This window comes from Saccostrea cucullata, unplaced genomic scaffold (assembly GCF_032062105.1).
Source record: "Saccostrea cucullata isolate Sc308-1 unplaced genomic scaffold, CSIRO_AGI_Scuc_v1 ctg502, whole genome shotgun sequence".
NCBI classification, from domain to species: Eukaryota; Metazoa; Mollusca; class Bivalvia; order Ostreida; family Ostreidae; genus Saccostrea; species Saccostrea cuccullata.
Window position 1 is genome coordinate 696,579 of NW_026937360.1, and position 15,879 is coordinate 712,457.

Here is a 15,879-nt window from a genome sequence, read left to right on the forward strand (position 1 = left end):
CTTGGTCAAAATATAACAAATTTAAATTATATCATTATTGTATATGGTATTTACTTTACTAAATATCTTACAAATGCTTTCTGCTTGAAATGTTCCTTGGTCAAAATATAATAAATTTAAATTATATCATCAGCTCATATATTTCTCTTTTTTTATTCTCCTTAATTTGCCTTGTCATACACATTTCTACTGAATATATGCATGTATATATTTATATTTTTCAATGTTATATTAATAATATTTACTTCTACATGTATGACTTGATCTTGTATCGTGGAAAGGACTTATATAGGCAGTGCCTGCTGTCCAATCCAATTATGTTTATTCATAATAAAATATTGTTTAAATTAAAAATATATATGTAACAAAAAAATGAAGTCGCCAACTTTATTATATTCATTCATTTCATATGAAAGTTAAATTAGCTTCATAAAAACAACAATGTAACAAACAATCGGCTCCATGAAGAGCAGAAAGGGTCCATCTGAAAATTCTTGTCAGAAACTTCTTCACATAGACGAAAAATAAGCCATCCTTTCATGAGTACAAATAAATAGATAGAGGCTCTGAGAGAATTCTTTCGAAGTCTCCAAAATATATTACACTTTATCGGAACACCTTTTCTTATTTCTTAAAGAACATATAGATTTGCATTCAAAATACCTTTCAAGTTACAATTTGTATTTTCGACCAGACGATCTTGACAGTCCCTGACTTTAACAGTGTATCAAAATAAGTTTACTAAAATTCCAAATTTAGAATCTTTTAACCTTGAGGTTCCATGTAGTTTGACAAAGGGGACTGGCCTTGATAATCGTACATAGTACATTCAAACAGAAAAGAAAACGTTAGTTGCATTACTTGGATTACATCAGAGAGAACGTGAACGTTTGCCAAAAAAATCATCCATATGTAATTCCAAATTCTGGCAAATATGTTTTTTTTTTTTGTGTGGGTGACATATAAGATCATAAGTTCGGAAGATAAAAAAAGGAAATACTGAAGGTCTCATTGAAGCCATCTAGAGACCATTTCGCCTATTTGTTTTAATCTGACCCTTTTAAAACGGACAAAAAATTGTTCAATGCGATTGTATATGTTACTCCCACAAGTCCTGAAATATTGAATACACACTTAAGCATTGAATATTCCCAGACCCCCCCCCCCCCCCCCCTTTGGAATAAGGTATCTATTTTAGGCAAAATTGTAAAACTTAAACCATCCAAATCGTAAATACATTTTAAATCTGAACTCATGTATATATTACAAGCAATAAAAATACAAAAAAGAAAAGACGAACACAAAGTGAATTGGAATTGAAATTTTGTACAGATGATTCATATATCAGATGATTCGCAAAGGGAAACTGAAGTTGATACCGTGTGATATGCCCTTCAGCATAATGAATTTTATATATACAATTGCACCAATGTGTCTTATTAAAGTTAAAAATAATAAAATAACAACATTCCCCTAAAACATTAACAAATTAACCATATTTAACATCTCAAGTAGTCCTTCATTCAAAACCAAAACAATGTCTTGGATTACACATTTTGCCATTTATACATCTAATTCATACTATGCATATGAACATTTGTTCACTTTTTAGACATTTTACGATTTTTATTCCCGGGTTCTTTCGAACTCTGTTTTTCAAGCTTTGGTTTTCCTGTTGTCTTTTTCTTGTCTTTCTCCTTTTCCTTGTCCTTTTCTCTGTCTTTTTCCTCCTTTTTGTCCTCTTTTTTCTCCAGCTCCTCGGAAGCCTTGCTTTCTCTTTTAAGTTTTGATTTCTTTATCTCTAAGATATCGTGAAGTGTGTTTCGTTTGGGATCTGCAAGAGCTCCAACATCAAAACTCTTCTTGGAGACAATTTTGGGAAGAAGCACGAACTTAGCGATATTGTAGAAATTAAATGGATTGTCCTCATCTACGCTGTCCACAGATATTGCATCATCGTCTGCAAATGGAAAATAAATCTTTTAATTCATTGCGCATGCGCGAATTGTTGTTGATGACATTGATTAGTTAAAAGAAGATTTTTAACTCACCGTGCAGAGAGGTGCTCCAGTTACTATGTGCTGTGAACTATTGCTATGACAGCGTGGTCAGAAGATACTGACTTCTACAGTTCTAATCAAGTGACGTGAAACTAAATAAGCTATAAGCATGTGGTGTTAATCATCGACACAAACAATCGTGTTAGTTTTTGTGAACAAACTTTATTGCATTTATCAAAACATAGTTTAAAACAAGTATCACATTTTTTATCACAATTCCTTATATCACAGTAAATTAACTTAATTAATTGACCCGAGAATCATTTGATCAAATCATAGTACAAACTCCTCCGACATACAACACAACTCTAAACTAAACGTAGTCTAAATTGTCAAACCCCATACACTCAGTCCTGGGAAAGCATACACCAACTAAGAGAGTAATGTAATAGCTAGACACTAAAAGAAGGAAAACAACCAAAAACATAATCATAAAACAAAAACAAAACGGATTATATATACACAAACTGATTTGACAGATATGGTCGTTTAAATCGTAATGTCAATAATAGCTTGAATCTTCGTATCTCATTTATTTCGAATCCTCGTAAATGGGACTCTCTCTTATCGCGGAAGCACAGTTTGCGTAATCAGGACTTGCACAGACGACTCCGTTATAATAGACAGACTCCGCTGAACTGTATAGTTTCTCAAATGAACGATATAACTGATCGTATGAATGGTAAAGAAAGCGGTCTTCTGAACGATGGATTTCCCTTAGTCCTACAATACCAAAGTTTGAGACGTATTTTATTAATTTGTATTACATTAGATAGGAATGGATCATTTGAGCTATAGTGTGGTATCTTTGGGTCGAAGAAGGTAGAATGGTTTGGAAGGAATCGGCATGACTTTCCTCGTTGAAAATTATTGGAAACTTTAAGGACAATGTGTTTAAAGGAACACAAAATCAAGGAAATGCTTTTGAAATAGGACAAAGGGGTGTAACTCAATAATAATAAATTAAAAGAATATATTAAAATTACATTGTACTCTTTCTTTCTCTTTTTCCTTCTCTCTCTCTCACATGAATACTCACTATTGCATATTTATCTTATTCATTAGATAATTCATACATAAAAATGTAGTTATTGCATTGTTACGTACTGTGAATGAGATGATTAAAATGGAAAATGGAATACATACATTTAGGCAATCAGTTGATGTCTAGTTTTATATATTATACATAGAAAGGCAGTTGATGATTGATCCTCTATAACACTATATATTCACACATGTTAGAAAAAAGTTAGTACAGTGAAAGGCATGGCACAGTAAGAACACAATATCCACAGAATTAGTATCAATCAATGCAATAAGCTCCAAATATAGTTATTATTTAACATTTTAAAAATATTTAACGTATGTAAAGTGTATAAAAGATAAAGACTTTATGTTTTACGTTTAACAGTTTCAGGTGGAGGAATATGTCTATCAATTAAAAATGCAGAAACATCACAAGTGAATAGACTGGCTAGCGAACCTCGTCTTGCAGGTTTACTGGTGTCCTTCTTGTCTGACAACGCATACAGGGGCTCCACCTTTGGAAGGATGTCGAGATTAGGCTCCACAATTGGCCCAATTCGAAGTGGTCTCTTCGCTTTGAATCCTGGGATTGGATCCAATTTGTTCATTCTGAATACTGTATTAGTCACGTGTTCTCCCTGCTCTACGCTGCTTTCTGGTGAACTAGGTCGCTGCTTTTTGCATTTATCGAGAGAACAATAGCCTTTCTTTTTCAGAATAATAATCAAGATAATTAAGGCTATGATAAATAAGGCACCTAATACTATTGTGATGTAGTACACAGCACTTGATCCACCTTCAACTTCATCATCTGAAAGTAAGATCTAAAGCATTATAGACATTCTCCTGCTGGAGATGTTCTTTGTTTCTTAAAATAAAAATCTCTAACAATGTTATGGTTTATTATCTTAATGCATTCTTATAAATAATAAAAGCAGCGCCAATATATGTTGCTTAGTATTATTATACACGTATGATACAAAGAGGAACTATTTTAAGAGTAACAGCACGCAAAGGTAAGGTAAATTACTTACAACAAGTCTGAGTAGCTCCTGTAAATGACATTGTCAGACCTGGAGATGAAACTGTGGATGCTGTCTGTGTACTGTCTGAGCAATAGTTTGGGAACATGGAGGCGGACGCACCACTGATAACCTGCAAAACAGTATACCCATGTATTATCAGAAAAGGAAAGGACTTACTTGCTTTAAATAAGACTATCAAAACGGTAAACCTATGTATCAACTGACGAATAAAGAAAAAGAACCTGATTGAAATTAGACTAACTTTTTGTTTTGGTTGTAATTATATGACTCGTGATACGTACTAAACAGGCAAACTGGTAGTTTACTCCAGACGTGTATGCGTAGGACGTGGTCCCAACAACTGTACTGTCATTGTTCCAGAGCGAGAGGTAGGTGCTTCCTCCGCTACTTATACTATGCATGCAGGTCCAGAAACCACCAGCTACAATATGACAATAATTTACTTCTTCAATAATAATTCAAAAATAAAAAGGATCCTTTAACATCCGTTTCTAATACTACCAAGTTCAATAAATCGACCCAACACACAGATAAAAGAAAGCAAATTTTGTTTTTGAATATATAAAACTGAAAAATTGTGGTTAATATTTTAGGATAATATATTTTTCTCCATTTTAATATGTATAGAGTAATTTGTATGACGTAAGTAGTAAGATATTGTCTCTCTGGACATATTCGAAATAAATCTAATAATATAGACCTTAAAAGATGTAAAATTGATTTTACTTGAAAATTTATGTGTGTTTCCACATCCACCGTCATACGTGAACCTCATCTCTGTCCTGTCGGTACAGCCATCCATTGCGTTACTGGAACATGACGTACTTCCGGTAGAGTCGGTTATTGAAACAGAGCTATATGACGCCAATAGATCAGTCGCACACGTAGCCTCTGAAGCTCCCGTCGTAATTGTACCTAATATAAGAAAGGAACTCTTCTACACTGAAGTTTTAACATAAATCTTATTTTAATGACAATTAGATTCATAAGTTATTTGCTAGATAATGCTTCTGACAAGTAATATTATTCGACCAAAAACACTTTTGGGACTTTTTGGTTTTATCGTTATCACCAGTTATGACTGTTTGTTCAATTAATTAATGCATTAAATTCATTATTACTGTGACAGACGCAGTTTATTCTTTTTTATTTACCGTAGTAAAACTAATTTCTATTCTTTATTGCACTTGCATGATAAAAGTTACATATATCATTCAATTTTCAGGAGTAAATTGATAATTTCTTTAAACATATAATGGAATATTCAAATAACATTCTCTCACCTTTGGATCTGCATTTGATTAATTGTGCATGTGCTTTTCGCTCAAAGTGAATGCTGACAAATATCTAGCACATAAAAACAAAATCAAGAGCCGTGAACAAAACAAAAAGAAAATGATGCGAAAATCTCATTGTTCAGGCTTTATCAAAAAAGTATTACAACATGAAAATGATACGACAAATGCAGTGCATAAAGTGCGCAAATGCCCACGTGCAACATTTCAACTATACCAAAAACGTGTTTGGAGATTCAAAATGATAAAATTGAGCTAAAGGTAGGAAAAGAGGCACAAATTGCCAGATAACAGCAGATTATAAGGGGACAACAATAGATATTTTATATAGAGAAAACAAATTCTTCACAACACAAAAAAATACGCAAAAAACTATGTATATTTGCCGATGTTTACCATCTTTGACTAGCATTACAAACGACGACGTGTTGTACGGTTCTGCTATATCACAAGTCTCCGCTAACGTTCCATTTTTAAGAATATCAATAAATCCTTTAACGTGGTCGTTGTTGGTAGAAGATATTGCTAAATGACAATAAAAATCATTAAACCCTTAAAGATTTATTGTGCCTGAAAAAAAAAATGTTTCAGTATTCTCCTACAAAGGTTTTTTTTTCTAAGTTCGCTAGACCCATTTAAAAGCGTTTTGATGCCTGAAAGTAACCTCTCAGTATTCTCCTTCAAAAGTTTCGATCAACGTTAAGTTCTGGAAAATCACGTCTTGGAATACCAATTAAAGGACTCAAAATTTTCTTTGAAACATAGCAATGAAGAAATGCTCGGTATTTATTTTTTTATCACTTATATAATGTAGGTGTGAGTGAAATTGATATCGCTGATTAAAAACTCATATGACACATACAAGATGATTCAAAGTGTATGAATATTAGTAAAAACATTTCATTATCCTTTTTAATACGTGGTAATCATTGTTTAGTGTCATAAACAAACTCTGCATTTGAGGAACGGGACAATATTTATCAAACGGTGTAGTTGCGAGATAAAATTAGTTTCAGGTGTAAGGCAAGGGGTTCCATACCGTCCTTGACTAATGTAATAAATTTTCCAGTACTGTAGGGCTCAACTTCATTACAAGCGCTTGTAAGATCTACCGTCACGGCATCCACACGACCAAATATATTGTCATTATTGGTCAAACTGATGGCTTTTTTGAAAATATTGAATAGTTTAATTGTGATTATAAACTTAAGATAAAAAGAAATTGAATTTCAACTCTTACATGTGCCAATGTCATGTTTTATTGTAAACTCAAAAAAAGTCATAGAAACTATTATCTTGATTTTTTTATACCAACTGAAATATAATCATGCTCATTCATGAACTGTATATGATATTGAGTTTGATTTACTTACTTGTTCCGTGGTAATAGTAATACTTTGTACTGGAAACTCTCCATAGTTCTACACACAAATAACCACGAATGTATTGACCAAACACAAGGGCTGTCTCTGTTGCTCTAAAATAAGGATTTTCAAAATGATATAAGAGAACCTTATCTGCATTTATTCATTTTTTTTTTATTTCTTGAAAATTCACAAACCTTTAACAATTGATGCTTCATACTTCACAGAACAACTAATTATCGATTATTTTTAATCCCATTTATTTTCATGTCGAATCATTAAACCTATTAAACTATAGGATGTAAATTTACCCATAGTATTAAATAATGTGCAAAGTTTTGCTAAATGTGTTTAATATTAGATTGTATAATCTGATATATTAATACCATGGATTTTGTTGAATATTAAATATTTCATGGTCTTTTTTCAACTGGCGTTGGAGTTAAGAAATTCAATTTTAACTACCCTACAAAATCCACATTTTAATTATTATGTGCTATCACCAACCTAATCATACAATGATATTGCATGTATTAGCTCGCAGTAACATTATGTAATCATGGCGCACTTGATATTGAAAAATTCCAACACGTCGGAATCATTAAATGTGTTTTCTTTAAGTGATCTTTCATTTTTTGATTCACAGTAAAACATAATATAAAGTATCTTCCTTTATAAAAATGCAAACCTAGTTTTCACAAATACCTTAATAGATATTTTCTGTCACTGTTTATGTAGCACTCAAAATCTAATGATTGCACGGCGGCTGACATGTAAATGGGATATCCCGTTAAATGGGTAGAATTAAATGACAGTTTTCCTTTATAAGCGCTGTACCAATCGCCCGTTATCTCTGATGGAAATGTGCAGGCGCTTTCTGAAAAAAAAAGAAATCAAAAAAGTTATTTCAAATCATCATATTTGGATTTTTTACAACAAAAAAAGTAAATGGTCACCTAACTATAACACTTCGTGATAAACGTAATGACTTCATTTTTTCACTTGTCAACCTCCCTCACTTACATGTATGTGGTAGTATACACTGATCGCCTCAAATAGGGTACTAGTATATTTTCTCAATTGACAAGATGCGCAAGAGCATGACTCTAAGTACGAACAATTTCATGAACAAGGTAAGCTTCTGACAATCAATTTGATGAAACAAGAATATCAGCAGTCATCATTTCGCAAATTATTTGGTCGACAATGATTTGTAAGTAAATACAATCTACGTGTATATATTAATTAAGTCTACGGAATTTTCCCCTGTTCATGACAAGGAGCACACGGATATTGTGACCAGTCAGCTTGGTTTAAATTAATTACTCCTCCATGACACCTGATCCAATCCCTGCTGATTTAGAGGTCTGACTTTGCTCAGCTCTTTATTGGCATTGCTTGAATGAAGTTGTGAGCTTGAATACCGTCTGTAATTTCCATATTTCATGATTAAACTTAAAATAACCCGATTAGGGAATTTTTTCAATCTCTCTTTAGCACTTTTTTAAAATTTGTATTTCCGCTTTTGCAGAGAGGTATCTTTATTTATTTTTTTTATATTTATTATATATCTATAATGACCCTTGTAGGTCTAAATTACTTGCCACAAAATTTGAGTTTTTCTGCAATCAAATACTATCAGCTAAACGATTTTATGGAATGCTGCATCCTAGTGTTATATTAAAATAATCCACTGGAATATCTTATCTAAAACATGAAGATGAGAGGCACTGTGAATTTCAGTAAATGTTAAAAATTATTCTTATTTAGCTCTTATTAACTTCAGAGGTTATTTAATATGTTGTCATTCTCAAAAGAATTCTTTAATGCAGTTAGAATTTGCAAGAACACAATGTACCCAAAATGTCAATTGCTCTACTTTTGGAACAAATCTATTTCAATTTACATTGTTCTTTTAAAAATGTCACATCATTTCCTTTTTATTTTCCTTTTTATTTTGTTATGAATCTTTAAAATCGCCGGGGTGGTACTATTTAAACTTTATTGCACGTTATAATTAAATCCCTTCACCTGACCACCTCCAAAGTTTAATGGGTCAATTTGTGTAAACTACATCTGAAGTATTACTGCATGTCATAATTATAAAATCTGCTAGAAAAGCAATAATAGCCGTATGGCTTAAATTTTCTTTTCTTTAAAAATTTCATATTCACTTCGAAAACAATGAAATACATTTTCACAGATTATTTTCTTTCTAAATTCCATATTGTTAACTGCATCTCTTGATTTAAAAAATTTCTTACAATACACATATTTCAGAATATAACCGTTACTGTTTGGTCTTTTCAGTTGTCATGTTGCAAATGTCACTAGGTAAATCGAAATTAATCAAAAGTTTTTTGGTGGGGTTTTTTTTTTTTAGAGAAAATGATTTGAAACGTCTACCTACTGAATACAAGGCAATAATGATTATGTAACCTCCTTATGGACATTACGAACTCTATTCAATAAACAAAACTCATGGCACCTGATCCTACCTCTGCAATTTGCAGGGACTCGTGTTTTATGCCCTCTTGATATGTTTGTATTCTTTTAATGTGTTTTATATATTGATCAACTGTTCGTTTTCTTCATCTTTTACATTACTCATACATGTATACTGTTTTCATCATCGGGGAGGGAAAACTGGGGTTCTCAGTTTAAATTTCATAACAGCAGAATTCTTGTATAAGTTGCCAGAAAACCATGCAATTTTCATTACTTTCGCAAGAAATGGCCCAAAATTTATACTTCAAGGCATGCATACAAAATAAGGCAATAAGCAAGTTTTTTAACTTTTGATATACATATAATTGATTTATATGTATAAATAAAGTGTCGTAGTATATTTGGTGTACAAAATATGGCCAATTTTGTCAGAAGTCCTTGGTCATTTAACTCAGAGCTCACGAGCAGATCAAAATTCAATAAAAAATAAATTACAGTCTTCAAATAAGTGATTCTACTTATTTTCGATAGAGAACTCTTTTCTGCAATTGTGTGTAAAACATTAATATTCAGTCTTAAGATCAACTCTTAAAGACCAAAGTTTTAAAATGCTAGCTAAGTTAACTTTGTCCTCAAACAAAATGGTTTAAAATTACCTCTCATGACAGAGAATAGAGTTCTGATTATTATAGTCCTGGCCCCGGGATCATGAAACATCTTATGCTTAAGTCAAAATTCTCACGCTGTTTTTAAATTTTATAGAGGGCAAACAGATCAAAATTGAAATGTGTTTCAATTTTGATTCATGAAAGTGCTGTTATTTGCAAATTTAAGATCAATAATTAAGAAACATTTTACAGGTGATTGAAAATGTGACTTAGGTTTAACATGTCTAAGTCTGTTTCATGATCCTGGGGCCAGGTGCATTTTTCATAGCATTTCGTTTTCATTTTTCAATGACATCATGACGGTTTCGTATGGGATTTTAAATTTTATATCGTACATAAGAACTGTGCGTGTGTTTGCCTTGTCCATTTAATCACATTGTTTAATAGTCTACTTTCAAAATCCACTAAGGTGCATAATGCATAATGATTATAAAATGACAAATGGATTTAGAAATTGCACAATGAAAAGCTTTGATAAAATGTATGCTTCTTAAACATGCAACCCTGGAGTTCTTTGTTAAGTTGTAAAGTATGAATACAAACAATTGAAAAGAGGAAATGTGCACTTTATGTATTTTACGACGCAGAATTACGTTTTAATAAAACATAGCATAAAAAAGTGTCAAGTTTCAACATAATGAGTCTGAAGCTTTTGAAATTTTGTCTTATTTTCACATAAATAGCATTACATCCTAATCCCGTCTACTTACCGAAGACAAAAGCTTACATTATTATATATATTTTAAAAATATATAGAAACAGTGCATTTTTTAAAATTCAGCAAAGCTAAAGAGCACTTTAGCATAATGTGAGTATTTGCAAACGCTTAATTATTACACTTAACAAATCTATTAAACTTTTCATTTGACATGTCAGTATGCCAGTTTCGTGGTAAACATATCTTAATTTTAGCATCGTCATCATGCAAGTCACATACTTGCCTTAAAACAGAACATCTTGTTAATCTATAATGAAGCGTGTCTCTTCCAATTGAAAAATCAAGAGAAAATTTCAATAAAAGATAAAGCTGAGGGAAAATCAATGTACGCTTTTTGTACACGTTGGAATTAAATATCCCAGACACCATGGGTTGATCGTTTTTATATTTGCAGCAAATAGGATGTAGATTTTCTATAGTTGCTTGAAAACACGAGAATTTCATCAATGTTAAGTTAACGCTTTACAAATTGAACAATCCCCATTTTGTTACTTGGGTTCATTATGTTTGTTCATTAAATTGAATCAATGATTAAATAAACTTGTTCATTACTCAGATTGACTTTGAGTGGACAGAGATCAGAATTTAATTGTTTTATACTCAATCGGTATGCTGAATCGATTTCTGATATTAGCATATGAAATTCCAAGAACCATGTTATCTTTTTGTCTGTATATCCTTTAGAACTTTAATTGAAAATGAGGGCTAAGGTTTCAAGCAAGTTATTCAATATATAAATAATGCTGTAATACGTTTGATTTCTGTCTTTTAATAAAAATACATAAAAGACAATGACAAATAATCTATTCCCTTTACTCCATATTTCATAGAAGGAAAACACTATTTCTTTCTTGTTTTTCGTCTTTTATAAAATCATATTTCTAGTGACAATTTGGTTTTCATTTTGAAATTTATTTTCACTGGCATATTTAAATAAATAATAGAGTAATTGACAATGCATTTCATGCCTTGTCATTTTGATCTTGTCTTTTCATGTTTTTTATGTGCGACTTTTTCCCAACCATGGGTTTTCGAATTTTAAATGGAAAATGGTTGAATAGAAGATTTTGTCAGAGTCTTAATCTTTGTTCGCCTAAGCCCTGTTATACTATAAATTATACATAATATTGAAGCTTTTTTTACTCATGTTGTTTTGTTAAGAGCATAATTCACATTTGTTTAGATTAAAGATTAATAAATTTTTGAGATTAATATCACTTAACAAATAAAAAGATGTTAAGATTTTATGTTAGATATTTAGAGATATGTGTCCCATCAGAGAAAGAGAGAGAATGATATTCCTCCCTAAATCGATGTTTACTACTTGTATGATCTTTCTTAATTTTTTTCCGAGTGCTTTGTAATTCCAATGCAAATGCTTGAAAAGAAATCCCAATCATCTTTGTGCTAAACATATGCTGAGTGAGTTTTATCATGCGACTTACTTCATGAATAAATATTTTGTCAAAAACGGTTTTAGTCCTCTTTCCAGCACATAAAATATATTTTGATAAAGCATCACATGAGGAAGTTAAAAATAAAATTTTGAATTTGATTTTAAATTGTTAAACGTACCTGATAATCTTACGAAGATGAGACAAATTGCAAGTGATGTCCAGGAAAAGCTAGATAACATTTTCCTCTTTCACCTCCGAACTGCTTATGGTTTACAAATCCACAAATGAAAGGAACGAAAGTAACGGAAAAAAAAATAATCACGAACTAAAATAAAGCAAGTTATTAAGAACTACTCCTCGGCACTTTTTAATGAGTCAAGCCATTTTTGTACTTCACCAGTTCAATGTTTTTCTACACATTAATTAGATGACATCTATAAAAAGTTTTCCTTCTTAATTCCATAAACAGCTAAAGAAGGCTTACGTATCTAAATCCATGCGAACATTGAAACAAATATGTCCGTATATGTCACAACGTGTATTGATCTATAATCTGCTAATATTAATACACATATATAAAATATATTAACCTGGGTGAAACTAACAATGAGTTAATCTTAGGATAAAGCCAGCCTTCGGACTTCTTTCAGGCGACGGGTTTAAATCATGTATCGATTTAAAAAACTGCATTATTTTTAATTTTCCAATTCCAGGCACTCACGTTGTTGCTTGCCTCCGCCGTAGATACGAACTAGGTGTTGGAGAGTTTAAATCCCTTAAAATCGCTTGACAATCATATATTTCTCCGATTACCTCATTGTTTGTAAATGGAGATAGCTCCTAATGACGATCTGGTAGTTAAAACTTTCTCCTTGGAAAGGAACGATTTCAACATAATTTATTACGTAATTAGTAATGATTTCAAATAGAAATAAATTAGGAATGATTTCACATAAATTACAATATAATGTAAATTTTTATCCAGATTTTAAAAAATTCGAATATATTATTTTTTTGTGGTTTTATTACAGACGAAAATATTACAGAATTGGTAAACAGCGAGTCAAATTACATCCAGTATTCTACAACAAGACTATGAAGATTTGAAAACCTGGGATAATTAAGCTCTCATCCAGCGAAATTCACGTTTTGTCGAATACAATTTCAGATTTAAATATTGATGAAAAAAAATAAATAGATATTAATATTATATTCTTTTTTAAATAGATAATAGTATGTAGACTCCAATTTGCAATGTTCAAAAATTAAAAGTGTCTTATAAAAAAGGGCTATTGTGTGCATGTAACACGCGCACTTTAATGGCCACACTTTTTGTTATCTGTGTAACGTTTTATAATTTTTCATTGACTGGATCGAGTTTTTCTTCGTGGTGACATAAATATTTGCAGTTAATCACGACAGAATTCGTTTCTTTTATCTTATTCATATCATTGGTCTACCTAGTGAACGTCGTTAAAATTCAAATTCACCTAGCAGTAATGATACATTAGAGTTGTGTTCTTTGATATTTATCATGGTAGCACATAGGTATTTTTCTTTTTAAAAAAACAAAATTCACAATGCTCTTGTCCATCCAGTAACGTTAGAACATAAAAACCATTGATTTCTAAATTTCCTTAATGTTAAGCTTGAATAAATATGATCAAATGTGTGCTGGGTCATGCCAATTAATATATATAGCATAAGATACAATTATTGATATCATTTATCATTTGACCATGAAAAATTATGCTGTTTATTTTAAATCTATAGGATATAAATATAAAATGATTTTTTTAAATACATTTTGAACAACAGTGGTATATCAAAACCTAAAAAATTACTGAAAGATAACAATTTTCAGATATTGAAATGAACTAAAAGAGAAAATCAGTAGAAACCTCGATGTGAAAATAATGACCTAACTATTATATGAAAACATGAACTAACATTCGATTTCATGAAAATTTGTATTTGCTGACAAGATATTTGTATCGATCTACATTTTTGCAAATTATTGACTTCAAACGAGACAGTAAATTTCTCCGTATCATTAACTTATTTGTCAAAAGCTTGCCTCCTTTAGAAATTTTATATGCCCTTGTGATGCAGATAATAATAGAATATTCTTACATAAATGAGGGACGTTAACGTGTTTTAAGTCATCAATTTTTCAAAATGTGTTGTTGTAAAGTTTGTACTTTCATCATGTTTTTTTTTCAGAAGCTCGATGGTATTACCTGAATAAAAATCCTATGTTAAAATATCAAATTGTTTTTTTTAAAACCCTAGCCTAAATTATTCAGATTAGACAAACTTTGATGAATTTGTTGATATCATTTTTTAATTAAAGTCTTTACAAACCAGAGTTGAAAGCGAAGGTATTTCTAAGGATTGTTCATTTTGTTAAAAGGACAATGCTATTGAAGGGAAATAAATCGATTGTGCACAAAGATATTTAACAAACTCGTCGTATATATTACGAGTAAATATAATCATGTCTGAACATTTACCCATCCTGTGTCATGAAAATTAGTTAATGTGGATTAAGTGTTTGCATAAATGTGTTTGATACTTAGTATCTGAGACCAAAATCTATCGTGAAAAGTAAAAAAAAATTATAAAAGTTTTTTTTGAATGTGAATGGTATAATGAAAAGAGAACATTCATATGACCAAGTCTCTCTCTCTCTCTCTCTCTCTCTCTCTCTCTCTCTCTCTCTCTCTCTCTCTCTCTCTCTCTCTTAATGACACGTAATGCTATACCCTCTTATTGCTCTAAACTAAAATAAAGCTCATAATAAAGACTACATGAATATTATTATCTTGATGAGCATTCATATATATATTAAAAATTATCCCGTTGTATCGTACGCAATCATTTTATTTAAAACATTTTAAAGAAAAAGTTCGAACCCTTTTGTAACTCCACTTTAACTGCTTCAAATAAAGGCCATAATCATAAAAATCATCTACACACATCCCTTTGCAATTTCAGAGAACACTGTATGTGGATGTTTTTACATAATGTGACTGCATCCTGTTGGCCATGGTCTTTTGAAAGATTCTAGGTATTTTTCTCTAAAATTATTTACCTATTTTCCTCATTCAAAAACCAAACAAATAAAAACAGTATATGTAATGAACCAGCTATAATACTAAATTGACCAAATTTTAAACCATTATATCAAGATACAAGACTATCCAAGGATCAAATACATTGTACGATTGAAATTGGATGATACATGTTAATGAACAAAGAGACTATTAAAGCAAATATTCAATACCTTACCATTGTATGAATGATCAAAGTAAAATATAAGGGTTTACAGTTTGTTGCAACAGAACAAGTAAAATAATGAGTAAATGTTACCTATTCATAAAGGAATGATTTGTGTTTCTGTTGGTATTTTATAAAGTTGTTTGGTAAAAAATTTACAAAATTATTTCGTTTTCCTTCATTTGCTGTTGAAAAACTTGCATTTGAATAAACATGGTCCAAAATACCATAGATAATATTTTTAACAAATGTGTTTTAATAAATGTTGGTAATTGTATATTCTAAACGACCGATATACTCAGTAGTTAAAATAAATATATAAAATACATGTATTTTAACAAAAAAAAAATTTTTTGAAACTCTTTTGAACCTCAGACTACTCATTGAGCTGAAAATACCTGAGTTTTGCATATTTTGAGTAATGCTTGCTGTATCATTGAAAATAACCTTAGTGAAACGTCAATTGCAATTTGTGTGTTAAACCAAAACCAGACAAGTTTATAAACTTTACTGAATCTAGCAAATTGCCAAATGCATGAAATTGTATTTTAACAGTTCGGACTTCAGAATTCACTTCT

General features: G+C 30.9%; 1 protein-coding gene across 1 annotated transcript; it reads right to left on the reverse strand.

The window, feature by feature from the left end:
* Window positions 1-408: 408 nt before the first annotated feature.
* Window positions 409-12,691, reverse strand: LOC134248065 (uncharacterized). Its single transcript, XM_062730492.1, has 9 exons — window positions 12,201-12,691; window positions 7,497-7,668; window positions 6,801-6,904; window positions 5,824-5,952; window positions 4,859-5,047; window positions 4,414-4,553; window positions 4,121-4,241; window positions 3,544-3,897; window positions 409-1,960 (listed from the first exon to the last, which is right to left on the reverse strand). Exons 1-9 carry the CDS (start codon window positions 12,259-12,261, stop codon window positions 1,602-1,604), a joined length of 1,629 nt encoding a protein of 542 aa, XP_062586476.1. The 5' UTR covers window positions 12,262-12,691; the 3' UTR covers window positions 409-1,601.
* Window positions 12,692-15,879: the final 3,188 nt, after the last annotated feature.